This window comes from Cyanistes caeruleus, chromosome 28 (assembly GCF_971803275.1).
Source record: "Cyanistes caeruleus chromosome 28, bCyaCae1.hap1.1, whole genome shotgun sequence".
NCBI classification, from domain to species: domain Eukaryota; kingdom Metazoa; phylum Chordata; class Aves; order Passeriformes; family Paridae; genus Cyanistes; species Cyanistes caeruleus.
The window spans coordinates 2,250,755-2,275,295 of NC_141728.1; the positions used below are offsets into that span (position 1 = coordinate 2,250,755).

The following is a 24,541-nucleotide window of genomic DNA, read 5'->3' on the forward strand; positions in this document are numbered from 1 at the left end:
GGCAGCAAGGACAAATGCCATCAACCTGGGGGACCCTGCAGATCCTCATGGAACCAAGGGCCAGCGTGAGCCAGCAGGGCCTGACGCAAACAAGAGGCCCCTGGGAGCCTGCGGGGCTGCAACAGCCCACAGCACTCCAGTGATGGCGGCAACCAAAGGCTCCTTGACTTGCCTTTGGTGCACGGGACAAACCCCAGCAGATATTCTCAAGGGACACAGGGGCAAAGACTATTCTTAGTTGCAAGGGACCCCCAAGGACCAGCAATTCCAGCTGTCAAGTGAATGGCCCACACAGGGATTGAAGCCACAGCCTCGCTGATATCAGCACCGTGCTCTGACCAACGGAGCTCAGAGGTGAAAACCACACAGAATTTTACTGGCAAAGTACAGAGAACCAAGGAACTTGGGCAAAGCATTTAATACAACATCCAGTTGAACATAAAACACTTTCCACAGCAGTGACTGCATTAAGTTAGCCCATTTAACCTGGAAAGCTTGAACCCTTGGGTGTTAAGGTACCCAAAATCATTCACTGCAGAGCCAGAGAAGCGCTGAGGAATGATCCTGAACACACAGGTCAGGGCAGGCACTTGTTTTTATTTAAATGCACAGGGAACAGACCTCTTGCAGGTCTTTGTGTTTCTAAAGAAAGGTAGACATTCATGTAGAAATACAAAAAGTAATACTACAGAATTTGTAAAACACACAACAGTAAACGAAGTTACTGATGAATAAATGCACAAATAGGGAAAACTAAGGCTGAGATTCCAAACAGTTACATTCAAAAGGCTATGCAGCAGAAAAGAGAGAGTTTAATACTTCTGAAAATACAGAGTCATCAATTTTCTCAGGGCAGCCCTGAGCTCCTGGTTCCTCAGGCTGTAGATGAGGGGGTTCAGGGCTGGAGACACCACCGAGTACAGAACTGACACTGCCAGATCCAGGGATGGGGAGGAGATGGAGGGGGGCTTCATGTAGGAAAAGACTGCAGTGCTGAGGAACAGGGAGAGCACGGCCAGGTGAGGGAGGCAGGTGGAAAAGGCTTTGTGCCGTCCCTGCTCAGAGGGGATCCTCAGCACAGCCCTGAAGATCTGCACATAGGAGAAAACAATGAACACAAAACAGCCAAAATATAGTAAAGCACTTAGCACAATGAGCCTGAGTTCCCTGAGGTAGGAATTTGAGCAGGAGAGCTTGAGGATGTGTGGGATTTCACAGAAGAACTGGCCCAGGGCATTGCCCTGGCACAGGGGCAGGGAAAATGTATTGGCTGTGTGCAGCAGAGCACTGAGAAAGCCACTGGCCCAGGCAGCTGCTGCCATGTGGGCACAAGCTCTGCTGCCCAGGAGGGTCCCGTAGTGCAGGGGTTTGCAGATGGACACGTAGCGGTCGTAGCACATGATGGTCAGCAGGAAATACTCTGCTGAGATGAAAAAGACAAACAGAAACAGCTGTGCAGCACATCCTGAGTAGGAGATGGTCCTGGTGTCCCAGAGGGAATTGTGCATGGCTTTGGGCACAGTGGTGTAGATGGAGCCCAGGTCAGTGAGGGCCAGGTTGAGCAGGAAGAAGAACATGGGGCTGTGCAGGTGGTGGCTGCAGGCTATGGCACTGATGATGAGGGTGTTGCCCAGGAGGGCAGCCAGGGAGATGCCCAGGAAGAGGCAGAAGTGCAGGAGCTGCAGCTGCCGTGTGTCTGCCAGTGCCAGCAGGAGGAAGTGGCTGAAGGAGCTGCTGTTGGACATTTGCTGCCTAAGGAAATTTTTTTCTGTGGAGGAGGAAAACACAGCACAGAGTCAGGCCACAATTCTATGAGCAAAATATATTGCCTATCTTATAGCAGTTTAACATTCAGGGTCTCTCTTTTTACAAACATTTCTCTGCATTCCCCTCACCTGGGCTCTGGGATTTGCAGGCACTGAGAGCAGGGACTCACAAATGGGCTCTGGAGGATTCCTTCTTCTTGTGCAGTGAGAGGCAAACGAGAACACTGGCTGATCTCCAATTAACTGAAGTCGTGATACACCAAAAAGCTGTTCAGATTTCCTGTTGGCAATTTGCTCATCTGAAGAACTGAGCTGAAGGAATTCCTTGTATTCGTTCATCCAGTTGAACCTGCTGCAGTTAGGAGAGGTTGTGGGTGTTTGAAATGCCTGACATTTCTAATGCACTGCAGGTGAAATGGTGTGGGTGTGAGAGGCACAGGGATGGTCTCAGTGCAGGGACAAGAGAGCAGCTCTGCCCATCAGGGCTGTTCTCACTGCTCCTTGCTGGCAGCTTAGAGCTGAAGGAGAGGCACCCAGAGGAGTTCCCTGAGAGAAACAGGGCACTGCTGAGAGCAGAGAGCTCTGGCTTCAGAGAGCATAGTGACAGAGCCCTCACCTTCTCTCAGGGTGTCTCTTTAGGATCTCAGCTGTCTCCTGCCAGGCTGGGGCACAGAGGGATCATTGCAGCTGCCCAGCTGCAGCTGCCCAGCAGCATTTCCCTGGCCCTAGCACTGAGCTGTCTCCTGCACAGGGATCCCAGGCAGCCCAGAGACACCACAGGAGAGCTGTGCCCTTCTGGAGGGCACCCTGCAGCCCTGCAGGACAGCCAGGGAATCAGCTGAACGGCCCCTGAATGGCGAGAGCTGGGCACTCTGCTCCCACAGACACATCTCCACAGCAGCATCCAAAGGCTCCCTGCCTGGACAGGCACCTGCCCCCCCCAAACCCTTGCACTGCCTCAGCAAACTCACTGGTGGCAACAAGGACACACAGGCACCTGGGGATGGCAGGGAAATGCCACAATGCTGCTGCCAGGGGAGGAGGGACACAGAGACTGATGGAAATCAGGGGCTTCTCCTTCCCCGGGCTCCGGCTGCTGCAGGGGCAAAGCTCACCCGAGCCCCCGTGGGCTGAGGGCAGGGGCTCTGCTTAGGCTGGGAAAGGAGCCCGGGCAGGAGTTGCTGGGGGAAGGTGTCTGAGGCACAGGGACAGCAGGGAGGTGCCCACATCCCCCTGGCCAGCATCTCTGGCAGCAGCTCCCTGTCCCTCCCTGCCCGTGTCTCTGCTGAGTGGGGCTGTTCCTGCCAGCAGCGTCTCCCCGTGCCCAGCTCTGCTCCCTGCCAGGGCTCACAGAGTCCATCCCCACCCCACGGCCCCGGGACAGCTCTGCCTGTGCAGGGACCTGTCCTGTGCCTCTCAGGGAGCAGCAGGGAAGCCCCGCTCTGGAGCTTCTTCTGCTCCACACCAGGACATCCAAGAGAGCCACCCTGCCAGGTCCTGTCAGTGCTGGCATTGTCACAGACACTCCCAGCAACTCACCTGCATTGCTCTGCAGCCAGAGACTCACCGTGTCCAGGGGCTGTGCAGATTTCTCCCCTGATGGGGTCTCTCCTGTTCCCCCACCCCAGGCTACCTTGAACCTCTTCCTCACTCCTGCTGCCTGCCCTTGCTGCCTGCAGGTAACTGCCCTGCCTGCCCTGTGGCCACCTGCTCTGCACCAGAGGAACTGGGAGAGTCCATCCAAATGATCATGGAAACCATGGGATGTGCCAGCCTTAGGAGAAGCCTCCAGGAATGGAAGTTTAGCTTTGCTCTAGCCAGAGAATTATTCTTTCAAACACTGTGAAGATTTCTCCTCTAGCAAGAGCTCATTCACCCTCCCAGCCCAGGCTGCCTCTCATCTCTCTGTGCCCTGTGCTGTGCCCGGGGTGGCTGCAGGCAGTGCCCCAGCCCTGCTGGGCTGTGCCCAGGAGCTGCTCCTGGCCAGAGCTGTCTCTCTGCAGCGCTGCCCTTGCCAGGAGCTGCCTCTGTGCCAGAGCCCAGCCCAGCTGAACAGCACAGACACAGCACAAGGACTTCTCTTGTGGGTTGGGCACTGAGTCCCTGAACATCAGTCCCCCAGAGGGAGCTGAAGAAACCTCTCAAGAATTCAAAGTCACAATCCATCTCCAAAGTTTTGTGAGGTTTTAATGGGTCCCACTGAGGCACTCAACTGGGAAAGTGTCCCCAGGGAGAGCAGAACACTGCAGGCACTGGTGACAGCTGGGGACAAGCAAGGGAAAGGTGTCTCTGGTGCTGAGCAAAGCTGGATGTGTTTCAGGAGTGCAAAGGGCCAAGGGCTGAGCCCCAGCCCCTGGCAAGGCAGATGCTGTCCCTCCCTCATTGCTCAGGGCTCTTCCCGGGCCACTGGCATGTGGGGATGTGCAATGCCAAGGGCAGCACCATGGGGCGGCCCCTGCCAGGCTGCTGAGCAGGGACAAGGAGGCAATGAGGCCCCAGGGCTGCCAGGGTCACTTGTCTCCTCCTCATGGCTCAGGCCCAGGCCCAGCAGCCATGACCAAAGGGCTGCACAAGCTGCTTCTGGCAGGGCCTTGCAGCTGCTGCCCATCCCTGTGCCCTCTCCAGCCCAGGCTGCCCTACGGTGTCCATGCCCTGCGCCTCTGGCCCTGCAGGCTGTCGTCATCCCCCGGCTGCCCCAGCTCGCTGGGCCCTTCCTTTGCTGACAGCTCTGCGTCCTGCCTGCCTCTGCCTGGCCACACAAAGCCTTGGCCTTGATACCCAAAGGGTTAACTCAATTTTTACCGTGCCTGTGAACTTCTAGCACAGGAACAAGGCATGCAGGGCCTGCCTTCCCAGCAAGGATGGTCGGGAGACAAGAAGAAGACATCTGGCTCAAGGGTGCAGTGATGGGAAAAACAAGGACTGAATCTGGGAACTCAGGGTGTGGTTTTATGGAAGTGGGTAAATTTTAATATGCATTTAGCCACTGTATAAAAGCAACACACTGGAGAATCACATGTCCATGTCAGGTTAGGAGTTATCCCATGCTAGACCTCAGGCCTGAATAAATGATGCCCTCTTAAACACCAAATCTGTGTTAAGAAGACTTACTCTGATGTTTCAGAGACTTGCTGATGGTGGGGCCTCACAGAACCAAGGAGTCAGCTGTGACACTGGGCAAACTCATGGAACAAAGGGTGCATTTTGACACAGCAGAACCCCACGGAACCAAAATCCATTTTGGCACATTGGGGCCACATTGAACCAATGGTCCATGGTGACACTGAGGAACCTCTTGGAACCAAGGGGCCCTTCTGACACAGCAAGGCCTTGTGGAACCCTGGCCCATGGTGACACCATGGAACCGCACGGAACCAAGGTGACCATGTTCTACTGCAGAACCTCATGGAACAAAGGGCCCATGGTGACACTGCAGAACCAAGGAGACCATGGTGACACTATGGGGCATCATGGAACCGAGGGTCCATTGTGACTCTGCTACCAAAAATGGGAAAAAATAAAAGAAACTGCTTCACAGCAAGGGAGCAGTAAGAAGCAGCATTCTTTATTCAGCCAGATGCACAAGGGGGAATAGCTCTTCCCAAAGGTGTGCATGCTGGGTACAGGAAAGTTCCTGCTTGTGGACTGTATTTTACATCCATATTCACTGACTGTCACAGAATAAACATACATATGATAATAATTTCTCTGAAATCATTAATATATTTTCTCTTACCTTCATAGCTGTGTTCTTCTGTCCTGGGCGTCTCTTTGGTGGTCCCTGGTGCTTGGTGATGTCAGAGTCAGACCTGACTGCCCGGTGAGCTGGTAAAAGTTGGCACAACTGGAGCTGGTCGCTTTCCAATTCTTACACAATGGGCATGGTGCAGTTCCATGGGCCAGGGGGTTTTGAAGAACAAGAACTGTGTGTGCTCACCAGCTGGAGATGGTTTTTCATCTGGTAACATCCCCCCTTGGAGACTTGTGAAGCTTCTCTTCTCTTCAAGCCTTGCTAAGCCTCCCATCTGTGGTGTCTGCTGGAATTCAATGCCCTCCCCATCCCACAGCAGCCCTGCCTTCCCTCCTGCAGCCTTGGTCTCCAGCACAGCCATGGAGGCTCTTTGGGCTCTGGACTTTTCCTGCAGCTACCAAGGACAGCTGAGCTCTGCCCTTGCCACAGCCAGTCCTGGCCAGCACAGGCCATGCACAGCAATTCCTTGTCTGTGCCTGGCCTTGCTGCCAGCCCCGGCAGCGGCTCCGTGGCCCCTTTGTGCCCCTCTGGCCCAGCCATGGTGGCCCAGCCCCTGGGCAGGCCCAGCCCAGGGCAGGAGCATTGCGGGTGGGCACGGCCCCTGTGCCATGGTGCCCACAGCAGCCCTGGGGCTCTGTGCCCCATGGCCTCCCTGCTGGGCAGCCTCTCCCAGCTCCTGCAGAGCCCGTGGCACCTGTGGGCCTGCACACACAGCCCTGCCCCGGGCTCTGCCGGGCTCTGGGCCAGCACAGAGGCCGGGCAGGGCTGGCCATGGCCACCAACAGGCCCTGAGCCCTGCAGGAGGATGGAGCTGGGCCACAGCCAAACTCAGCCCAGGCCAAACCTGGGCTCAGCAGCCAGGGCTGGCAGCACCTGGGGACAGAGCCCGGCAGTGACAAATGTCCTGGGCCCCCTCCCTGCTCTGCTCGTGCCACCAAGGGCACAGAGCAGCCTCCTCTCTCAGCCACTTGCCTGTTTTCAATCCCTTGCCCTGTAGGCGCTGGCCCTGCCCCACAAGGCTTGGGCTGAGTCCTGTCCCTCACGCTCACACAGGCTGAGATGGACACTGCTGGTTTCTCTGGCAGGCTCTCTGAGCCCAGCCCAGCTCCCTCCAAGCTGTCCCAGCTGCCCTGAGCTCTCGGCAGCAGCCAGGGCCTCTCCCCAGCACAGCCCAGCCGGCTCTGGCCCCACAGCTCTGCTCAGGGCAGGCTGCTCTGGGCACTGCCCCACGGCCTCAGCCCCTCTGCAGGGCACAGCAGCAGCTGCAGCTCAGAGAGGCCTCAGCCCCAGCCATGGGGGAAAGTGCCTGGCCAAAGGAAAAGGAGGCTCCCTGGGTGCCCTGCTCCCCTCTCCAGGAGATCCTGGCAGCTCTGCAGCCCCTCCTGCCATCCCATCTGCCCAGGCCAGCACCACAGCCCCGGCCCTGGGGCCCTCAAGAGCTGCTCCTGCTCCAGGCCCAGGGCCCATCCCAAAGCTGGGGCAGCCACAAAGCTGTGCCCATTGCTGGTCATTCCTGCTCTCACGAGGATGGATCCTCAGCCACTTGGAGGTTGCTGATGAATTTTACTTTTCCACAGGCCTCTTCTTTCTTGAGCGCTTCAGCTGAGAAATTCAGTGACAAAGGCTCATTAACATTTGTTCAAATCACCCAAACAAAACAAGCCCTTGGGAAAAATTCAAGTCGTCAGTTCTTCCGTGGTTAATTAGACAAATTTCAGAAGCGTATTCAAAGTAAATCTACTGTATTGAAAACAATTGAGATATAATTGTTTGGTCCTGTTCAGTTTTCTTTTTCTGTTTCTAATCCCCAATTGATATTAATCCCCAGCACCCCCTCATACAGTCTGAATAGATCTGAAAATAAACACCCCTTATGACTGATGATTAATCAGACTTTGTCCCTACCCCCACCCCACCATTTCCCCCATCCAGCCCCTGGGACTCAGAGCAGCCCTGTGCAAATCTGACAAACCATGGCTGTGCCTTGATTTCCCTCTGCTCCAGTGCAGCTCATTTGGAAGTTTTCCCACTAAAGTTATGGAGAAATATTAAAAAGAGCTTCTAAGAAATGCACATTCCTGTTATAAAGGATGTATTTTATTTCTGCTCTCTTTGGAGCAGAGGAGATTGCAGCATTCTGTGATTGATATTGACCCAGGGTCTCTCCTCAGGAGGTCTGGCCTGCTCAGAGGAGCTGTGCCTTGAGGTGTGAGCCAGTGTGGACAACATTGCTCCACATTCCTCAATCCCATCCTCTATGCCCTCCCTCACCTGGGACCTGCTTTGCTTGGAGAGCTGCCTGCACTCAGGCAAAGAGGGCATTTTCCTTTTTCTTTTCTTTTTTTTCTTTTTTTGTTTTACATAGTCTAAAACTCCCAAGTTTCATTGTTGAAAACAGACCCACTCCTCAAGTGTGTGCCAGCCCAAGGTGCCACCAAAAGCACTCCAGACCTGCCCTGGGCCAGCTGTGAGGGTGGATCATCATCCCAACCTGCACTGGGCTGTAAGAAACAATTTTGAGAACCCGGATGCAAGTGTTAAACCTTGGTTAGCGCTTTGTTGTAATCCAGTTCAATTGTTTCGTTGTTTATCCCAAGTTCAGGTTATTAACTCTTTTCTTGTTATGTATTAGCTGTACTTACCCTTTGCTGTCATGTCCCTGTCCCGTCGGGAGATCACCGCCACTGCTCCCCAGAATGGCGTCCCCAGCCCTGAGGAGGAGGATGACACAAGGGCCTGGACGTAAATGAGAGAGACCAGAGACACACAGGATGCACACAGACTAATAAGACTCCGGAAACAACGAGCCACACTAAAAAGAAGAAATCAAGACAGCACCAGCGAACGAGGAAGACCCAGAGGAGGCCCCTGACTTCCTCCCAAAAGCTGACAGCACCAAGGGGGAACTCGACCAGGGTGACATCCCAGACTCTGAGCCGAAGAAGACGAGCATTCCTGCAGACTCCTGTGAGGACGGAAGCTCTGACTCTGCTGTGTGGCAAAGTCAACCTCCTCCTCTGCGTGAAATCTGGGAGCAGTGGCAGTGTGTGTGACCCCTCGGGCCCCCACCCAAGCTGATTCTTGGAATAAAGGCATTAGAAAGGACCTCTAGTCCTGCCCAATTTATTTCAGCTGGGGGCTCGTCTGGGATATCCACACCAGAAGAGGACACTGGGGACAGGACGGCCGCCTGCCTCGCTGGACCTCTCGGGACAACCGGCTATTGACTGGGTGGAAGAAGAACAGCCTGGGAAATCGACGTGGAGTAGCACCGGACAAGTGAGTAAAAGCTGGTGGCGGGAGTAAGGGGGCGAGCGAGTGAGTGTGAGAGTGAGACGGGGGCCGGCAGCTCGGACCCCGAAAGCGAGTGTGGACCCCTAGTACTGCACTTCCAGACTCCCGCGAGGGGGCCAGCTGGGAAAGGGGGGAAGTGAAAGATCCAAAAGGAGTGATTGAGGCGCCTCCTAAGGGGTAAGGAGGGACCCCACCCTGGGCGTGCAGAGGAAGATAGGTGTGTGTGTGGCACACGCAAAAGGGTAGGCCCCCGTGTTAGTGCCAAACACTCTAGCTAGCTTTGGGCATCCTGAGGGCTGAGACACAGGAGAGAGTGGCACATGCCAAGAGTACAGAGTGCCCCGTGGCACTGCTGGCACCAAGAGCCCATAAAGGCCCCATTCCCCAGGGCCGGGCCAGACGTCCCGCGAGGGGCTGTGTCGCTGTGACCGCTCTAGGCTGGGGCGTAAACCCACTGGCAGAGGTCCAGAGAGTACCGGGGTGGGGAGTCTGCGGCGTTGGGGCAAGGCAGCAACTTCACACACACACAGACATATACACACACACACACACACTCACACACACACACACTCACACACACACACACACACACACACACACTTCTCTTAGCCAAGACCATTCCGCCAGGGAGGGGTGGCCAAGCTGCATGGGCAGTGGAAGGCTAGGGAAAGTCAGGGGAGTCTTCAGGTACTGCTTTCCTCACGGAAAAAAGTAAGTCGGTCACGGTACTAAAAACTAAGACAGTCTCGCTCCTGACTAGGGGAGGTTGAGCCCGGTGGGAAGCAGACAGGGGAGGTCTTAGGAGTACAGTGCTAAGGGCCCTGTCAGCATCAGAGGAGTGCTTCGGGCACAGGCGGGGGTCTAGGGGGGTAACCACTAGGATTGCACCCCAGGATCGGAGTGGCACGCCTGCTCCAGTCTTGGATCGGAGGAGCACACCTGCTCCAGTTTAGGAGGAGAAGTGTGAGAGATTCAGTTAAGGAAAATTGGTGTCAATAATTTAATTTTAAGTTGAAAAGGGACAGATGAGTTGGGTTGTTTAATTATTGGGTTGCCCGTCTGTAATTTCCTGTTTCGTAGGGACACCTTAAAATTTTAGGGAAAGGCCCGATGGTTGAGTTACCAGTTTGTAATTTTCTGTTTAAGTAGAGGTGTGAAAAGTTAGGTGTGAAAAGAAATGGAGAAGTGTTATAGTAAGAGGGCAACGTCCAAAGGAGGGAGAAGACAGAAAGTGAAGAATATTTCCCCTAGCAGCCCTCTTGGGCAGCTATTAGATCAATGGCAGAGTTGTGAATTTACAAAAACTCTTGATAAGATTAAAATGATACATTATAGTCTGGAGGTCTGGCCCAAGCTAAATATACAAGGAGGCTGGCCATGGTGCAGGACAAAAGATCTATAGATGTGCACCCAGTTAACTCAGTATCCAAGAACAAGTGATGGGCTAGACCCCGAGCAGTTAATTTATGCTGAGTGTTGGTTAAGAAATGCTGAAAATGAAGAAAAAACAAAAATTTGTAAACTAAAGAAAGGAGAAGACCAAGAAAGGGAGAGAAAAAAAGGGAAAGATAACAATAGTAAGGAATGGGATGCCCTCGATCATTTACCTCCTCCTCCTGTAGTCCACCCAGCTCCTCCTCCCGCCTATCCTACCTTACCTCCAGCTTTATCTCCAACTGTACCCCATTCTCTAATTGCTCCCAAAAGAGATCAAGGTCCAGATACCACTTCCTGGCCTCCCCCAAACTCTGCTCCTACTACTCTGAGCCCTGTTGCCTCTACTCAAACGCTGCCCATCGCAAACCCTGCTTTACCCGTTTCTGGTACTGCTTTCCTGAACCCTCTCTTAAACACTGACCAATCTTCTCCTCCTCATCTTCCAGCCCTGGGTTCAGCCTGTTCTCCTTCCTCTACCACAGTACCATTACCTCCTCCCAGCTGGGGAATGAGCCTCTCTTCCCCCAGCTCTGGCACAACACCTGACCCCATACCCGCTGTTGCTGAGCAGACAAAAAACCTGGTAGAGGGGCCTTACTGTCACACCAGGTCAAAAACATCACAAGTAGAGAAATTATTCCCTTTAAAGGAAGTTCCAATGCATGGGGTGCCTGGGGGAGTAGGATTTGTGAATGGCCCCTTGACAGCATCTGAAGTTAGAAGTTTTAAGAAAGACCTAGGTAATCTAGGGGAAGATCCAGTAGGCATATCCCACCAGGCTGATCAATTTCTAGGACCCAATGTTTACACCTCGAAAGAGATGAACTCTATCCTTCACATACGACTTTCCCCAGAGGAAGTCAGATTAATTCGAGCTGCAGCAATAAAAATCTGGGAAAGGGAGAATAGAGTAGGACCACCAGGAGATCATAAAGTGCCTATAGCAGACCCCGGATGGGACCCTAATTGGGAAGAGGGCCAGAGAAGTATGGAGGATTACAGATTCTTAATAATCAGAGGAATAGGAGAGTCTGTCCCCTGGGGTAGTAATACCAAACTGGGGTTTGATGGCACCCAGGAAAAAGATGAGTCTCCGGCAACTTGGCTATACAGACTAAAATGGAACTTTCAATTTTACTCCAATATTGACCCTGACAGCTTAGAAGGCCAAGTGCTTTTAAAAGTTCAATTTGTAATGAAATCATGGCCAGATATTAGGAGGAAATTAGAAAAATTAGAAGATTGGCAAGAAAAAAGTATAAATGACCTATTAAAAGAAGCTCTAAAAGTTTATTTAAAAAGGAAAGAGGAGAAAACGAAAGCAAAGGCAAGAATCATGGTGGCAGTAGCAGGAGAAAGTGTGGGGGCAGATAAACCAAGCCTGGCAAGCAAGCCAAAAGGGAGCGGACAAGGAACACCTAAAGGGAGCAAGGAGGTGGATGGGTTAGAAAGAACAACTCTGGACAATAGAAAGTGTTATTATTGTGGGGAAACAGGTCATGTAAGGAGGAACTGTAAGAAGATGCATACTGATGGAGTGAGTGCAAGGGAGCAAGATACCTCAGAAAAGATTTTAAGAGGAGATGATTAGGGGTGTCAAGGACTCTCTGTGATGAGGGACCCAACAAACCATCAAGAAGAGCCCATAGTAAACTTTGAGGTGGGTCCCCAAAGCAAGAAATTTGAATTCCTTGTAGATACAGGTGCAGACAAATCAACAATTAACAAATTACCATTAGGAGTCTCTACTGGAAAAGAGTATGTGAGGTGCTAGGTGCAGAAGGGAAGCCGTTTAAAGATTCAGTGATTGAGAATTTTGAAATAAAAGGTAATTTTAAGCAATGCTGGGCAGATTTTATCTATCTACCCAACCTAGAGAATAATCTACTGGGAAGAGACCTACAGGTTCAGCTAGGAGTAGGAATTATTCCACAGGGTGGGAAAATGGTAGTGAAAATAATGAAGTTAACTCAAGGTGACATAGAAAAAATCAATCCGAAAGTGTGGGCTGAAGAGGGTAAATATGGATATTTAAATATTCCACCAATAAAAACTGAAATACAAAAGGATACCCCTCCAATCAGAATTAAACAATACCCCATTTCTCCAGAAAATAAAAAGGGCTTAGCTCCAGGTATCGAGCAGTTATTAGCAAAGGGAGTATTAGGAACATGTATGTCCCCACACAGCACCCCCATTTGAGCAGTCAAAAAGGCAGAGGGAAATACGGATTAGTTCAGGATTTAAGAGAGATCAATAAGAGAACCATTTCCAGATACCCGGTGGTACCTAATCCCTACACGCTCCTTAGCCAAATCCCCACCGAACACGCGTGGTTCACAACAATTGACCTAAAAGTGCTTTTTGGGCTTGCCCCCGCTGAGTCACGTCGAGACTGGTTTGTGTTCGAGTGGGAAGATCCGGACAAGAAAAGAAAACAAGAGTTGAGGTGGACCCACCTTCTGCAAGGGTTCACAGACTCCCCCAACCTTTTTGGGCAGGCTTTAGAAAAACTCCTAGAGCAATTTATTAGTGAAAAAAGTGTCCAAATACTACAGTATGTAGATGATATACTAATTTCAGGGGAAGAGTGAGAAAAAGTTAGGAATACCAGTATTCAGTTATTAAATTTTTTGGGAGAAAAAGGTCCCAGAAGAAATTACAATTTGTAGAAGCAGAGGTCACCTATCTGGGACATATAATTGGAAAGGGATATAAGAAATGAAGCCCAGAAAGGATTTCTGGCATATTAGCAATACCAGCCCCAAAAACAAAGAGAGACCTAAGAAAATTGTTAGGTCTGATTGGATATTGCAGGTTGTGGATCGATGAATATACACAGAGTGTCAAATTTCTTTATGAAAAATTAGTGAGCTCTGAACCTGTAAGTTGGACAGAGGAAGACAAAGAACAGCTAAAGAGGTTGAAGGAAAAATTATCCTCTGCCCCAGTTTTGAGTTTACCGGAGCTAAGAAAGGAGTTTAAATTGTTCGTGAACATCGAAGGGGGAGTGGCTTACGGAGTCTTGACACAAGAGTGGGGGGGATTTAAAAAACCTGCAGCTTATCTCTCCAAATTATTAGACCCAGTAGCAAAGGGATGGCCAACATGCTTACAAGCCATTGCAGCAGCAGCTATCCTAATTGAAGAAGCCCAGAAGCTGACTCCCCATGACCTTAAAACTGTGTTGAGCCAAAAAGCCCCACAGTGGTTAACCGATTCAAGACTGCTAAAATATGAAATTATTCTAATAGAAATTTGAAAATTTGGAACTAGTCCCCTCTAACTGCCAGAACCCAGCACAATTTCCGAGTGGAACACCACTTAAAGAACCAGAACATGATTGTCTTGAGTTGATAGACTACCAAACTAAGGTGAGGGAAGATCTGGAGGATATTCCCTTGCCCTATGGAGAAAGATTGTTTACAGATGGTTATTCCAGAGTGATAGATGGGAAAAGGGTCTCAGGGAATGCCATGATAAATGGAAACCAGATGCAAGTAGAGGAAAGGGGAAAACTACCTTCTAGTTGGTCAGCCCAATGTTGTGAACTGTACACCCTGAAAAGAGGATTAGACTTGCTGGAAGGAGGCCAAGGAACTATTGACACAGACTCAAAGTATGCGTTTGGGATTGTACATACTTTTGGGAAGATTTGGGAAGGTCAGGGATTCCTATATTCAAAAGGAAAAAACTTAATTAATGAGGAATTAGTGAAGCAAGTTCTAGACTCCTTGATGAAACCAGCAGAAATAGCTATAGTACATATAAAAGGGCACCAAAAGGGAAACACCATAGAAGCAACAGGAAACCAGTTAGCTGAGCAGGAAGCAAAGAAGGCAGCTTTAGACTCAGGAGATCCAGTAAAAGTGTTAGCATTAAAAGAAACTCCAAACAAAATAGAAGAAGAAAAGGAGCTGAACTTTAGTGAGGAAGAACTGAAACACATAAAGGAACTGGGGTTACATCCAGGAGAGCATGGGGAATGGTTAACCCCTGATGGGCGCAAATACTTGAACAAAGCCTTAGCCCGGAGAGTTCTGACTGAGTGGCACGAACTCACCCATTGGGGAATTCAAGGATTATGTGATCACTTTTTAAAAGACCACCTATGTATTGGGGTATATAACCCAGCCAAAGGAGTCACCCAGGGCTGCATGGTGTGTCAGAAGGTGAATCATAAAGCAATGAAAAAGACTACAGCAGGGGGTAGAGAATTGGCTCTAAGACCTTTTCAAAATATTCAAGTAGATTTCATCGACATGCCCCCTGTGCAGGGATACAAGTATCTGCTGGTGATAGTAGACACCTCACACATTGGGTGGAAGCCTTTCCAACAAGAAACGAGACAGCCCAAATGGTCTCGAAGATAATTTTAGAGGAAGTAATTCCCCAATACGGGTTAGTGAATAATATGGATTCAGACCGAGGTCCACACTTTGTGGCACAGTCATTACATCAAATCATCAAAGCATTAGGTATAAAATGGAGGCTACATACTCCATGGCATCCCCAAAGTTCAGGAAGAGTCAAAAGAATGAATAAGACTCTTAAAAATGTACTAACAAAATTGATTGAGGAAACAAAACTCAATTGGTTTAAATGTTTACCTCTTGCCTTGTTGTGTGTATGAACAAGGCCTTGGTCTGACTTGTGGGTATCCCCCTATGAAATGATGTTCAGGTTCCCCTTCTTATTAACACCCTAGAGCACTGGAGATTACCTCGAGGGAGAGGATGCAGTCCAGAGATATTTGAGGACTATAAGTAAGACCCCAGAAAATCTCAGAAAAAAGGGATACCTTCCCCAAACCTCACCTCTAGACACCAATGTACATTAACATTAACTCTGGGGATTGGGTATTGATAAAGTCCTGGAATAAAAAACCATTAACTCCAACATTTGAAGGACCATTCCAAGTACTTCTCACAACCCATATGTCGGTGAGGACCCTGGAAAAAGGTTGGACCCACGTAATCAGAGTGAAAGGACCAGTCCCTCCTCCAGAAGGAAGTCTGGACTCAACTGCAACTTCTACAAGTTCTCCAGAGTGGGTTGTAGTCAGGCAACCTGAAATACTCAGATTCACTCTCAAAAAGAAACCTAAAGACAGATTGATACTAGACAGTGATACAAACTGGGAACAACAGTTAAGTGAAACAGTTTGTAGCAGTTGTTAAAACAGTTTTACCATATTGTTGTTAGAATGGTTTTGTAATATTATAAGCTTGTAAGCGAGTTGTAAGAATTACTGAAAAGGTTTTGCTATAGTGTGAGTTTAGAGAAGGTGTAAAAAGGGTTCTCAGAACAAGATCTCCAAAATCTCCTCCGAGGCATTTCCTAAGCTATTCCAAATTGACAGGGAAATAGAGAAGGAGTTAGCTCAAACAAAGACCCAGGACCTTACAGTCTCCCTGTTACTAGGAGGCAAGACTGGGTGGACTGATCAAGGTGATGGCCCATACCAGACTCCTAGGAGGATATGTGATTTTTATGCTCTTTGGAAGCACCATGAGTAATGGGGCAAGCCCCTGCACCAAATGTTATCATCTCCTGTATGATGGGGAAGACTTGGTGTCACTGCTAAGGGTCCACACTGACATAAACCCGAGCTGCATAGATCCTTCTCAGCTGACTACCTGTCAGGAAGAGGGAAAAGTTTATTGGATGGCCCAAAATACTGCCTCTTATAGGCAACGTTTACTTGGAGAATGCCCTGCTGGAGATACCTGGCTCTGCTTTGAGTGAGAAACTAATCAAAAAAACCTAGTAAAACAGATAAAAGTAAGAGATGAACTTAAAGACAATTTAGAAATATCTACTAGGAAGAATTTGTTTATTGACCTAGTAGAAAGAATCAGCAAAGAATTAAATCTAAAAGACTGTTGGGTGTGTGGGAGCACTCAAATGTCAGAAATTTGGCCCTGGGAAGGGACCAGTCTAAGCCCCTTAGAAATCCTGAATTGGAAACAGACCAAACAAGAATCAGGGATTGTAAAAACAAGGGGGAAGGAACAATGGAACCTAAAGTCAAAAATAATTGGGGAAGAATTCATTACAAGAAAAGGAAAAATGTGTAAGACCCCAGCTGGAAAGATGGTGTGCAAAAGGTATTTAATAATTAAAGATACAAACACTAAATGGGTCCCCTGAGAACCAAACAGGTATTGGTCCATTGGAAAGAAGGAGAAGGGATGTATTTATCATGAGGATTATGGGTTGCATGATTGTGCTGAGAATGGAATAAACCCCTTTTGGGGAATAAGGGAAATGTCTAAGTATTGGGAATTTCCATTTACAACAAGCAACAACTTCTGGGAAGTCCCTGAGAATCTATTTTGGATTTGTGGTGACAAAGCATATACCAAATTACCTGAAGATTGGGCAGGGAGCTGCACAATAGGGGTTGTTAAACCTTCTTTCTTCCTGCTCCTGAAAGAAGCTGGATCCACCTTAGGAATACCTATATATGATGATTTGAGGAAATCCCAGAGAAGAAAAAGAGATACTATTGAAGTAGGGGTGACCAAAAATGGAAGGGAAAGATACAGACCCCTGAAGAAATAATTAAAATGTATGGGCCAGCTACTTGGGCCCAAGATGGGTCCTGGGGATACTGCACCCCAATTTATATGTTAAATTGCATCATTCGACTTCAAGCAGTACTAGAAATAATATCCAATCAAACCAACATCGCCCTTGATCACATCAGTGATCAATTATCCCAAACAAGGTCAGTCATACACCAAATTAGGCTGGCTGGAGATTACTTATTGGCAGACGAGGGAGGAATCTGCGGGAAATTTAATTTTTCAGAGTGCTGCCTAGAAATAAATGACAAAAGTGAAGTGATCAGAAATATTTCAAAGGAAATTCGTAAAATAGCATATGTGGGAACACAAGAGTGGACACCTTTAATAAACACCAGTTGGTGGGATGAGTTCTGGTCAATGAAAGGGCAATGGTGGAAAAAAGCAGCATTTATTACGGTATGTGCATTAGCAGGATTGACATTCTTACCATGTATACTCCCTTGTCTGGTTTGAATAATTACCTATATAACTCAAATAAGTGTCTCAGCCCAAGGAGCAGTAACCCCACTACTGGCCCAACAGAAAATTATGAAAATAGAACGCCATGAAGCGCAATAGAAATCTATTAATAGAAAATAGAAGACCATGAAAGTGCAAAAGAAATCTATAACAAATATCAGAAGTTGCAAAATTACATTTGCAAGAGCCAGAGACTGCAGATTGATGCAGATTCAAGTCTGATCAAAACCTAAGAGGGGGGGTATTGTAAGAAACAATTTTGAGAACCCAGATGCAAGTGTTAAACCTTGGTTAGCGCTTTGTTGTAAACCAGTTCAATTGTTTCATTGTTTATCCCAAGTTCAGGTTATTAACTCTTTTCTTGTTATGTATTAGCTGTACTTACCCTTTGCTGTCATGTCCCTGTCCCGTCGGGAGATCACCGCCACTGCTCCCCAGAATGGCGTCCCCAGCCCTGAGGAGGAGGATGACACAAGGGCCTGGACGTAAATGAGAGAGACCAGAGACACACAGGATGCACACAGACTAATAAGACTCCGGAAACAACGAGCCACACTAAAAAGAAGAAATCAAGACAGCACCACCGAATGAGGAAGACCCAGAGGAGGCCCCTGACTTCCTCCCAAAAGCTGACAGCACCAAGGGGGAACTCGACCAGGGTGACATCCCAGACTCTGAGCCGAAGAAGACGAGCATTCCTGCAGACTCCTGTGAGGACGGAAGCTCTGACTCTGCCGTGTGGCAAAGTCAACCTCCTCCTTCACTGTGTGGAATCTGGGAGCAGTGGCGGTGTGCGCGACCCCTTGGGCCTCCACCCAAGCTGATTCTTGTATTAAAAGCATTAAAAAGGACCTCTAGTCCTGCCCAATTTATTTCATGGCCCACTGCAAGGGGCTGTGGCCATGGACACTGCACTGACCCCACTGCTGGGTTTGGGTTCCATGGCAACTGGGAGAAGTTCAAGTTTCCTTGCAAACAGTGGGGAGAACTGGGACATACTGGGGAACACTGGGAATGCTGTGGGAGACACTGGGACATACTGGGAGTGATACTGGGGAGGGCTGGGACAAGCTGGGAACATGAGGAATGCTGAGGGGGAACCAGGGTGGGTTGGGATGGACTTGGGGGTACACTGAGACATACTGGGACAGACCAGGACACACTGGGCGTGACACTGGGGGATACTGGGACATACTGGGGACACTGGGAACACTGTGGGGAAAACTGGGGGACACTGGGGTGTTGTATGGATGACGCTGGGGGGAACTGGAAAGGAATGGGAATGAACTCAGGTGTATTGGGAGGGACTGGGCTCTATTGGGAGGGTCTGGAGGAGCACTGGGGTTGAACAGGGCTGTACTAGGGATGAATTGGGCTGTACTGGAAGGGCCAAGAGGGGCACTGGGGTTGTACTGGGCTGTACTGGGGATGAACTGGGCTGTATTGGGAGGAACTGGAAGAGTTGAATGTGCTGTTCCCGCCTCTGCCATCACCCATTGGCCATAGATCCCGCCAATCAGCGCCCTCAGCCAATCAGCACCGAGCATCAGGGACTCGGGGGCGGGGCCGACAGTCGGCGCCATTTTTCCTTTTTGCCTCTCACTCCCGTCATGCCCCGCGCTCCACAGAACCCCGGGATCGCCCCCATCTGTCCCGTAAGTGTCCCCCAGACCCTCCAGGATCCCTGAGTGCCCCCTCAGCGCCCATTCGGGACCCCCAAAGCGTCCCCGGATCCCCTGAATGCTCCCGACCCCACAGATGTCCGTTACAGCCACTTCTGGGAATTCATCTCCTGTCATTCCCCGCGGCCTCTGAGCCCCTCAGAACACAGTCCCGAGACAAAAATTACTGCCGCGACCCTCCCCCAAAATACCTGCCGTGCCCCGCGCCGTAAAGAGCCCGCTTGGAGCTCCCGAGGCTCACTCCAAGTGCTCCCGAGCCGTACACGTTCCCCCCGAGGACCTCCAGCCACGGCTCGGACACAAAAGTGTCCCCCAAGGGCCTTCCCGGACCCCCATGGGCCCCTTCCGAGCCACTTCCGGGACTACAGCTCCCATCACGCTCCGCGGCGCACATAGAGCGCCATTCCAGCCGTGACTCCATCTCCCGTCATGCCCCGCGCCTCACCGAGAGCCATTGGAGCTGTGCCTGGAACTCCCGTGATGCTCCGCGGTGCCGTTACACCGTATTATACCCGCGCCTACAACTCCCATCATCCCCCGCGGCCCAGGGAGCCCCGTTAGAGCCCCCCAAGTGCCCGCCCGGACCCCGAAGCGCCCCCAGATTCCCATCCCTGACCTCCAAGTGTCCCCCTGGACCCCCAGGTGCTGCCCCGGACCCCGAATCGTCCCACAGAATCCCTAAGTGCCCCTCCCAGTGCTCACCCGGCTCCCCCAAGCGTCCTCCAGACCCTGAAGTTCTCTCTGAATTCCCTCCCCTGACCCAAAACTGCCCCAAATGTGCCCCAGAAATGTCTCCATAGACCCCAAAGAAATAAAAATTGGACTAATTAGCATAAAGTGGGAGAAATAGTGGTCAATTCATTATTGAAGAGAATTTTGTTACTTAGAACCAATGAGCAATAATTGTTTAGTTGCTAACAGTTATGAATTCTTTTATGGAAATATAAAATTTGGTAGTGAAAACATTGAATAATATAATTATTAAAAATATATATAGTTTTATTAAATAATTATATTTTAGTTATAAAGAAAAAATAATAAATATTTCCAGTGTTTCAAAAGTTCAAGTCCCTTTTATTCCTTTCTAGTGTTTTGTAAAGTGGTGTTCCTAACATATTAGTCCTGGACCTCGGTATAACAAGGAAGGAGGGCTGTATAATTCCTAAGGTACAAGTTCCTTTCCACTTTTGGGGTAATTCACTCTATGTTCTTTGTCCACAAATCCAATATATTCCATCAGGGGCTTTCCCTTTGTTACTTGTTGTACCTGGTTGTTCCCAATAAAATTTTAGGTTACTGATGGACTGGTAAGGGTTGGCTCCAGGACTTTTATACCGACACAAATCAATATGGTTATCCCACTGACAATTAGTTTCTTTCATTATTCCCCAGTATCCAGCAGGAGTTTTTGGTTGCCAGGTTTTTGTATTGTTCTCTGAATTTGCTCCTAGGGTAGATGTACAAGGGGTATATTCTACCACTTCATTGTATTTCTTTCCTCCTCGAGTTATACAAACTGTCCCAATTACTTGGTGACTCAAAATCCATCCTCCAGGTTGTTTTAATGTCTCGCAGATTTGAGTATGGTTCCATTTTAAAAATTGCTCTGGAGCTGAACTCTCACCTCTCCATGGCCACCTCTCAGCCATCCTGAGCCCCCCACAAACCCAGCATTTGGATAATCCTAGTTCTGTAGCAATCTCTTGCATCAAATCTACAAAAAGGGTTTTAGTTGTAGTTGGCAAATCCCAGTCGCTATATTGTTCTTTTAATTGTTTATACAATTGATTCAATTCTTCTAATTCTTTCTCTGGAATCTTTTTCACACTTTTCTCTATTTATTTTTTCTCTTTTAATGCTATATTTATAATTGGCTCATTCTCATTTTTGTCTTTCTCAAAACAGAAGAATTTTTCATATTGAGGACAGATTTGATCATTATGAGGATAAGGAGCTCGTCCATTAAATCCCAGATTTTTTCCTACCCAATACATTTTCCTATTTTTAACACAGATGTCCAGAAAATTCTTGTGACTGTAACAGGCCACATTACCATATGAATGTGCTACAAACACAGACTCCATCTTATCTTTGATCCTTTGATTACATTTGTCACATGGGTGGGAATTACTGATACTTTGTTTCTGCATAGTTTGCTTCCTTGTGGCTGGCCCTTGTGCTGCTTCCCATTCAGCTTTAGAGCTTTGGCCCATCACCAAAGGTATCATCATAAACACAGTGAAAGTAATCCTCAGCACTTTTAACTTTCTGCCTTCCTCAGGGCCCCTTGGGTTGCAGCCAAGGGCCGAGGTGCCAGTCCTCTTGGGAGCAAAGTTTAAATCCTGGGATCTCGCCATTGACTCGTTCCATCTCACCGCTACCTTTGGTCTCATCATATTCACCTGAGCCATTTTAGTGGTTGGTTTCAAGAATGGCACAGATTTTGCAGCATCGACTTATCCCTTCCTTTGGGCTAGCCTGCTATTTATTCATTTCCTTTTAAAGCCAAAACTTACCTGTATAAACCAAATGTACTAAATTATCAAAGCTCTAGACATGTGCCAACTTCAATTTATGACCCAACTGGTCAGGTTATCTTCTTTTCTGGACGCTGGGGTGATTGTTACACCTTCATCACCACCAACAGGCACACTCACGATGCCAGTTTTTATCAGAAATGTGTCTGTGGCACAGTACACAAATCTCTTCTCCACAGCAGCTGGTAATTATGATGCTCTGGATTATAATATTGTGAATTGTTCTCTCTTTTACCCATTCAAAAGCTAATACAGCAAGGATTCGTTGGTCCAAATTCTCTATTAATCAAACAGCTGCATCCAGAGATCCATCCTTGTGTCTCAAAGATATTCCTAAAAAATCACTAAAACACTTTCCCAAAGTTAACTGATGAAGCACACGATGTAAACAAGCTGAGCATATCAATTGTCTTTCTCTTTCATTTACTCTGGTTGCTCTCCACCATGAATCAAGGCAATTATTACAAACAACAGGAATCCATGGGCAACACTCTAAACCGTGCTTAGTACAACTCCATAGTGTTATTTGTTCTTGTACCTTTTTGGTAATAGATGTTACTAGTTTCTTCCTATGGAGTTGTAATTCACTGACAAAATCTATTAATGTTATTCTCTGAGGGAGTGTTAAAATATTTTCAACACGTCTCGGTTGTTCCCACAGATCCAAAAAGCGTCGGATTCTTTCCCACCTGCGTTGTTCTCCCGGATTTAATGTAGTTCCTGTCAGCAGCCAATCCAGAATGCCTCTTTTCTCTAATGGATTAAAGTTAGTTGCAACCATAAAGCACAAACTCTTTACTGATTAATTATCAGAAGAAATCTTATTGTGTCCACATCACATTGTATTACTCTCTGTTGCTCTTGCAGTGTCCTTAAAGCCACCATTCATTCTGAGCAGTAAGCTAAATAAACAAATGCTCTTTGTGCTTGATCTTCTATTCTAAATTGCTGCAGGTGAGTGTTAATGCTAACTTGTGCTGAAGCCCAATTGCCCAGTCTGAAGTCCCTCTCCACCCTGCTAAAACATTGTATACAATTGATTACAAAAGCTCCATCTCCTTGGTCCCAGGGTCCAGCTGTCCTATACCGATGTCGTTGTCTTATCCTTTTAATTCTTATCGCTTCACACCGCTCACATTTTGCTATACAGGAAGGGGCACACAAATGACCCTGTTTGCTACAACCCTGTTGAAATAAAGAAACCACTTTCTGTGGGATGACAGTTTCTGATCTTTCTGCACTAAGGGTATCTTGGATATCCTGGGGTGGTGTTATTCTTTCTACATGTGGATGGCACACTGAGCGTATTGCAGGATTACGTGAAATCCAGAGTCAAAAACGATTTTTCATGTGACCTTTGGCCTATGGGCACCCAGCACTCTCCTCAGCCATGTGTTGATCAGTTACAAGTTCATTTTAGGCTGTTTTCTTTTCAGACTTTAGTAAAATGATTCCATTTGTTTTAACTCTTTTTCAATTTTCCTTTTAGGTCTCCTGGTGTCAAAATAATTTTCCAGTTTTTATTTGGTATAGGTCCTTTTACCCATGAATCATGAGTCCAGCCTTTTTCTGCTGTTCAAACTGCGGTTTCTGTGGTTAAAGAACAAGAAATGGTCCTTCCCACCGAGGTTCTAGACTTTCCCCTTTCCAGCATTTTATCAACACATATTGTCCTGGTTGAATAGAATGTATTGGGAAGTTGAGGGGAATTGTCTGAGCTAAAATGCCTTTTTCTCTCAACTCTCTCAAATTTCTGGCAATGGTTGTAATATATCCCTGGATGGTTTTGTCCCCGACTAGTGAAGGATTCATCATCATGCCTTGGGGATAAGGCAATCCATATAACATCTCATACGGTGAAATCCCTGTTTCAGAGTGGGGCTTGGTTCTAATATTTAACAGAGATAAAGGAAGACACCTGGTTCACAGCAATTTGGTTTCTGTAATTTTTAGTCAGTTGCTGTTTTATAGTTTGATTCATCCTTTCAACTCGTCCTGAGCTCTCAGGATGCCCCGGGGTGTGATATTCCCAAGTAATTCCTAATGCCTGACTTAAACTTTTGATTACCCCTGAAGTGAAGTGAGTACCCTGATCTGAATCAATAACTTGTACTAATCCAAATCTTGGGATAATATGTTCCAACAAAATTTCTGCTACTGTTTGAGCTGTAGCTTGAGCTGCAGGATACGCTTCCACCCACTGAGTTAATTGATCTACTATAACTAATAAATATTTCCATTGGCCCATTCTGGGTAGTTCAGTAAAATCCACTTGAATCTTTTCAAAAGGCCTGTAGGCCGTCTGAGGGCCTCCAGAAAACGACTCCTTAGCGCCCTTTTATTTACTTTTTGGCAAGTTATACATCTCGGGGTAACTTGTTTTCCAATCTCAAATATTCCAATACACCCATCAAATTTTAGGAATTGATCACAAAGTGCTCTTGTTCCCCAGTGAGTTTGTCGATGTAAGTTGTCAGGGATCTGTTGGGCCAGAGACTTTGGTATCATATTCCTACCATCAGGAAGAGTCCATTTTCCTTCCTTAAGAGTGGCTCCCAGTCCCTTTATAGCTTCTACTTCTGCCTCAGAAAAAGATGGTGTTTCATTTTGTATTTCTACTTCCTGAAAAGTCATAATTACACTTTTGTTCTCCTTTAGGGATGCTTTCTTTGCCTCTTCATCAGTGAAATTATTTCCCTGTGTCTTAATATCTCTCCCCCTCTGGTGGCCTTTTACATGAACTACTGCTGTCTTTTTTGGACCTTCCAAAGCTTCGAGTATCTGAATTATTAACCCTTGATGTATTAATTCTTTCCCCTGAGTATTTATAAGTCCTCTTTCTTTCCAGATGTTTCCAAAGGTATGCGCTACTCCAAAGGCATATTTGGAGTCTGTATAAATAGTCCCTTCCCCATCTCTCAATAACTGCAATGCAGGTAACAGTGCCTAGAGCTCACAGGCTTGTGCTGACCAGGACGGGCTAAGAGGAGCCGATTCTTTTACTTCCAGTTTTTCTCCACTG

At 48.1% G+C, this 24,541-nt stretch overlaps 2 protein-coding genes and 1 long non-coding RNA gene across 24 annotated transcripts in view; 1 reads left to right on the forward strand and 2 right to left on the reverse strand.

Moving 5' to 3' along the window:
- Positions 1-24,541, reverse strand: part of LOC147649026 (uncharacterized) — a 519,865-nt gene that overhangs the window by 217,386 nt on the left and 277,938 nt on the right. The gene's annotated exons all lie outside the window — the stretch shown is intronic.
- On the reverse strand, positions 404-19,428 carry LOC111922415 (olfactory receptor 14J1-like). Of its 22 annotated transcripts, none has more exons than XM_086865068.1 (6): positions 19,174-19,428; positions 17,686-17,779; positions 8,160-8,253; positions 5,503-5,706; positions 1,896-2,115; positions 404-1,768 (listed from the first exon to the last, which is right to left on the reverse strand). In XM_086865068.1, exon 6 carries the CDS (start codon positions 1,743-1,745, stop codon positions 813-815), a length of 933 nt encoding a protein of 310 aa, XP_086721194.1. In that variant the 5' UTR covers positions 1,746-1,768; positions 1,896-2,115; positions 5,503-5,706; positions 8,160-8,253; positions 17,686-17,779; positions 19,174-19,428; the 3' UTR covers positions 404-812. The 22 variants fall into 22 exon arrangements, with proteins under 22 accessions (XP_086721194.1, XP_086721191.1, XP_086721182.1 ...); XM_086865065.1 differs by having other exon boundaries at positions 1,896-2,118; XM_086865056.1 differs by having other exon boundaries at positions 1,896-2,118; positions 5,503-7,119.
- LOC147649032 (uncharacterized) lies at positions 18,873-22,736 on the forward strand. Its single transcript, XR_015279674.1, has 5 exons — positions 18,873-18,955; positions 20,071-20,149; positions 22,181-22,285; positions 22,387-22,473; positions 22,589-22,736. It is a non-coding gene; the product is annotated as an uncharacterized LOC147649032 (long non-coding RNA).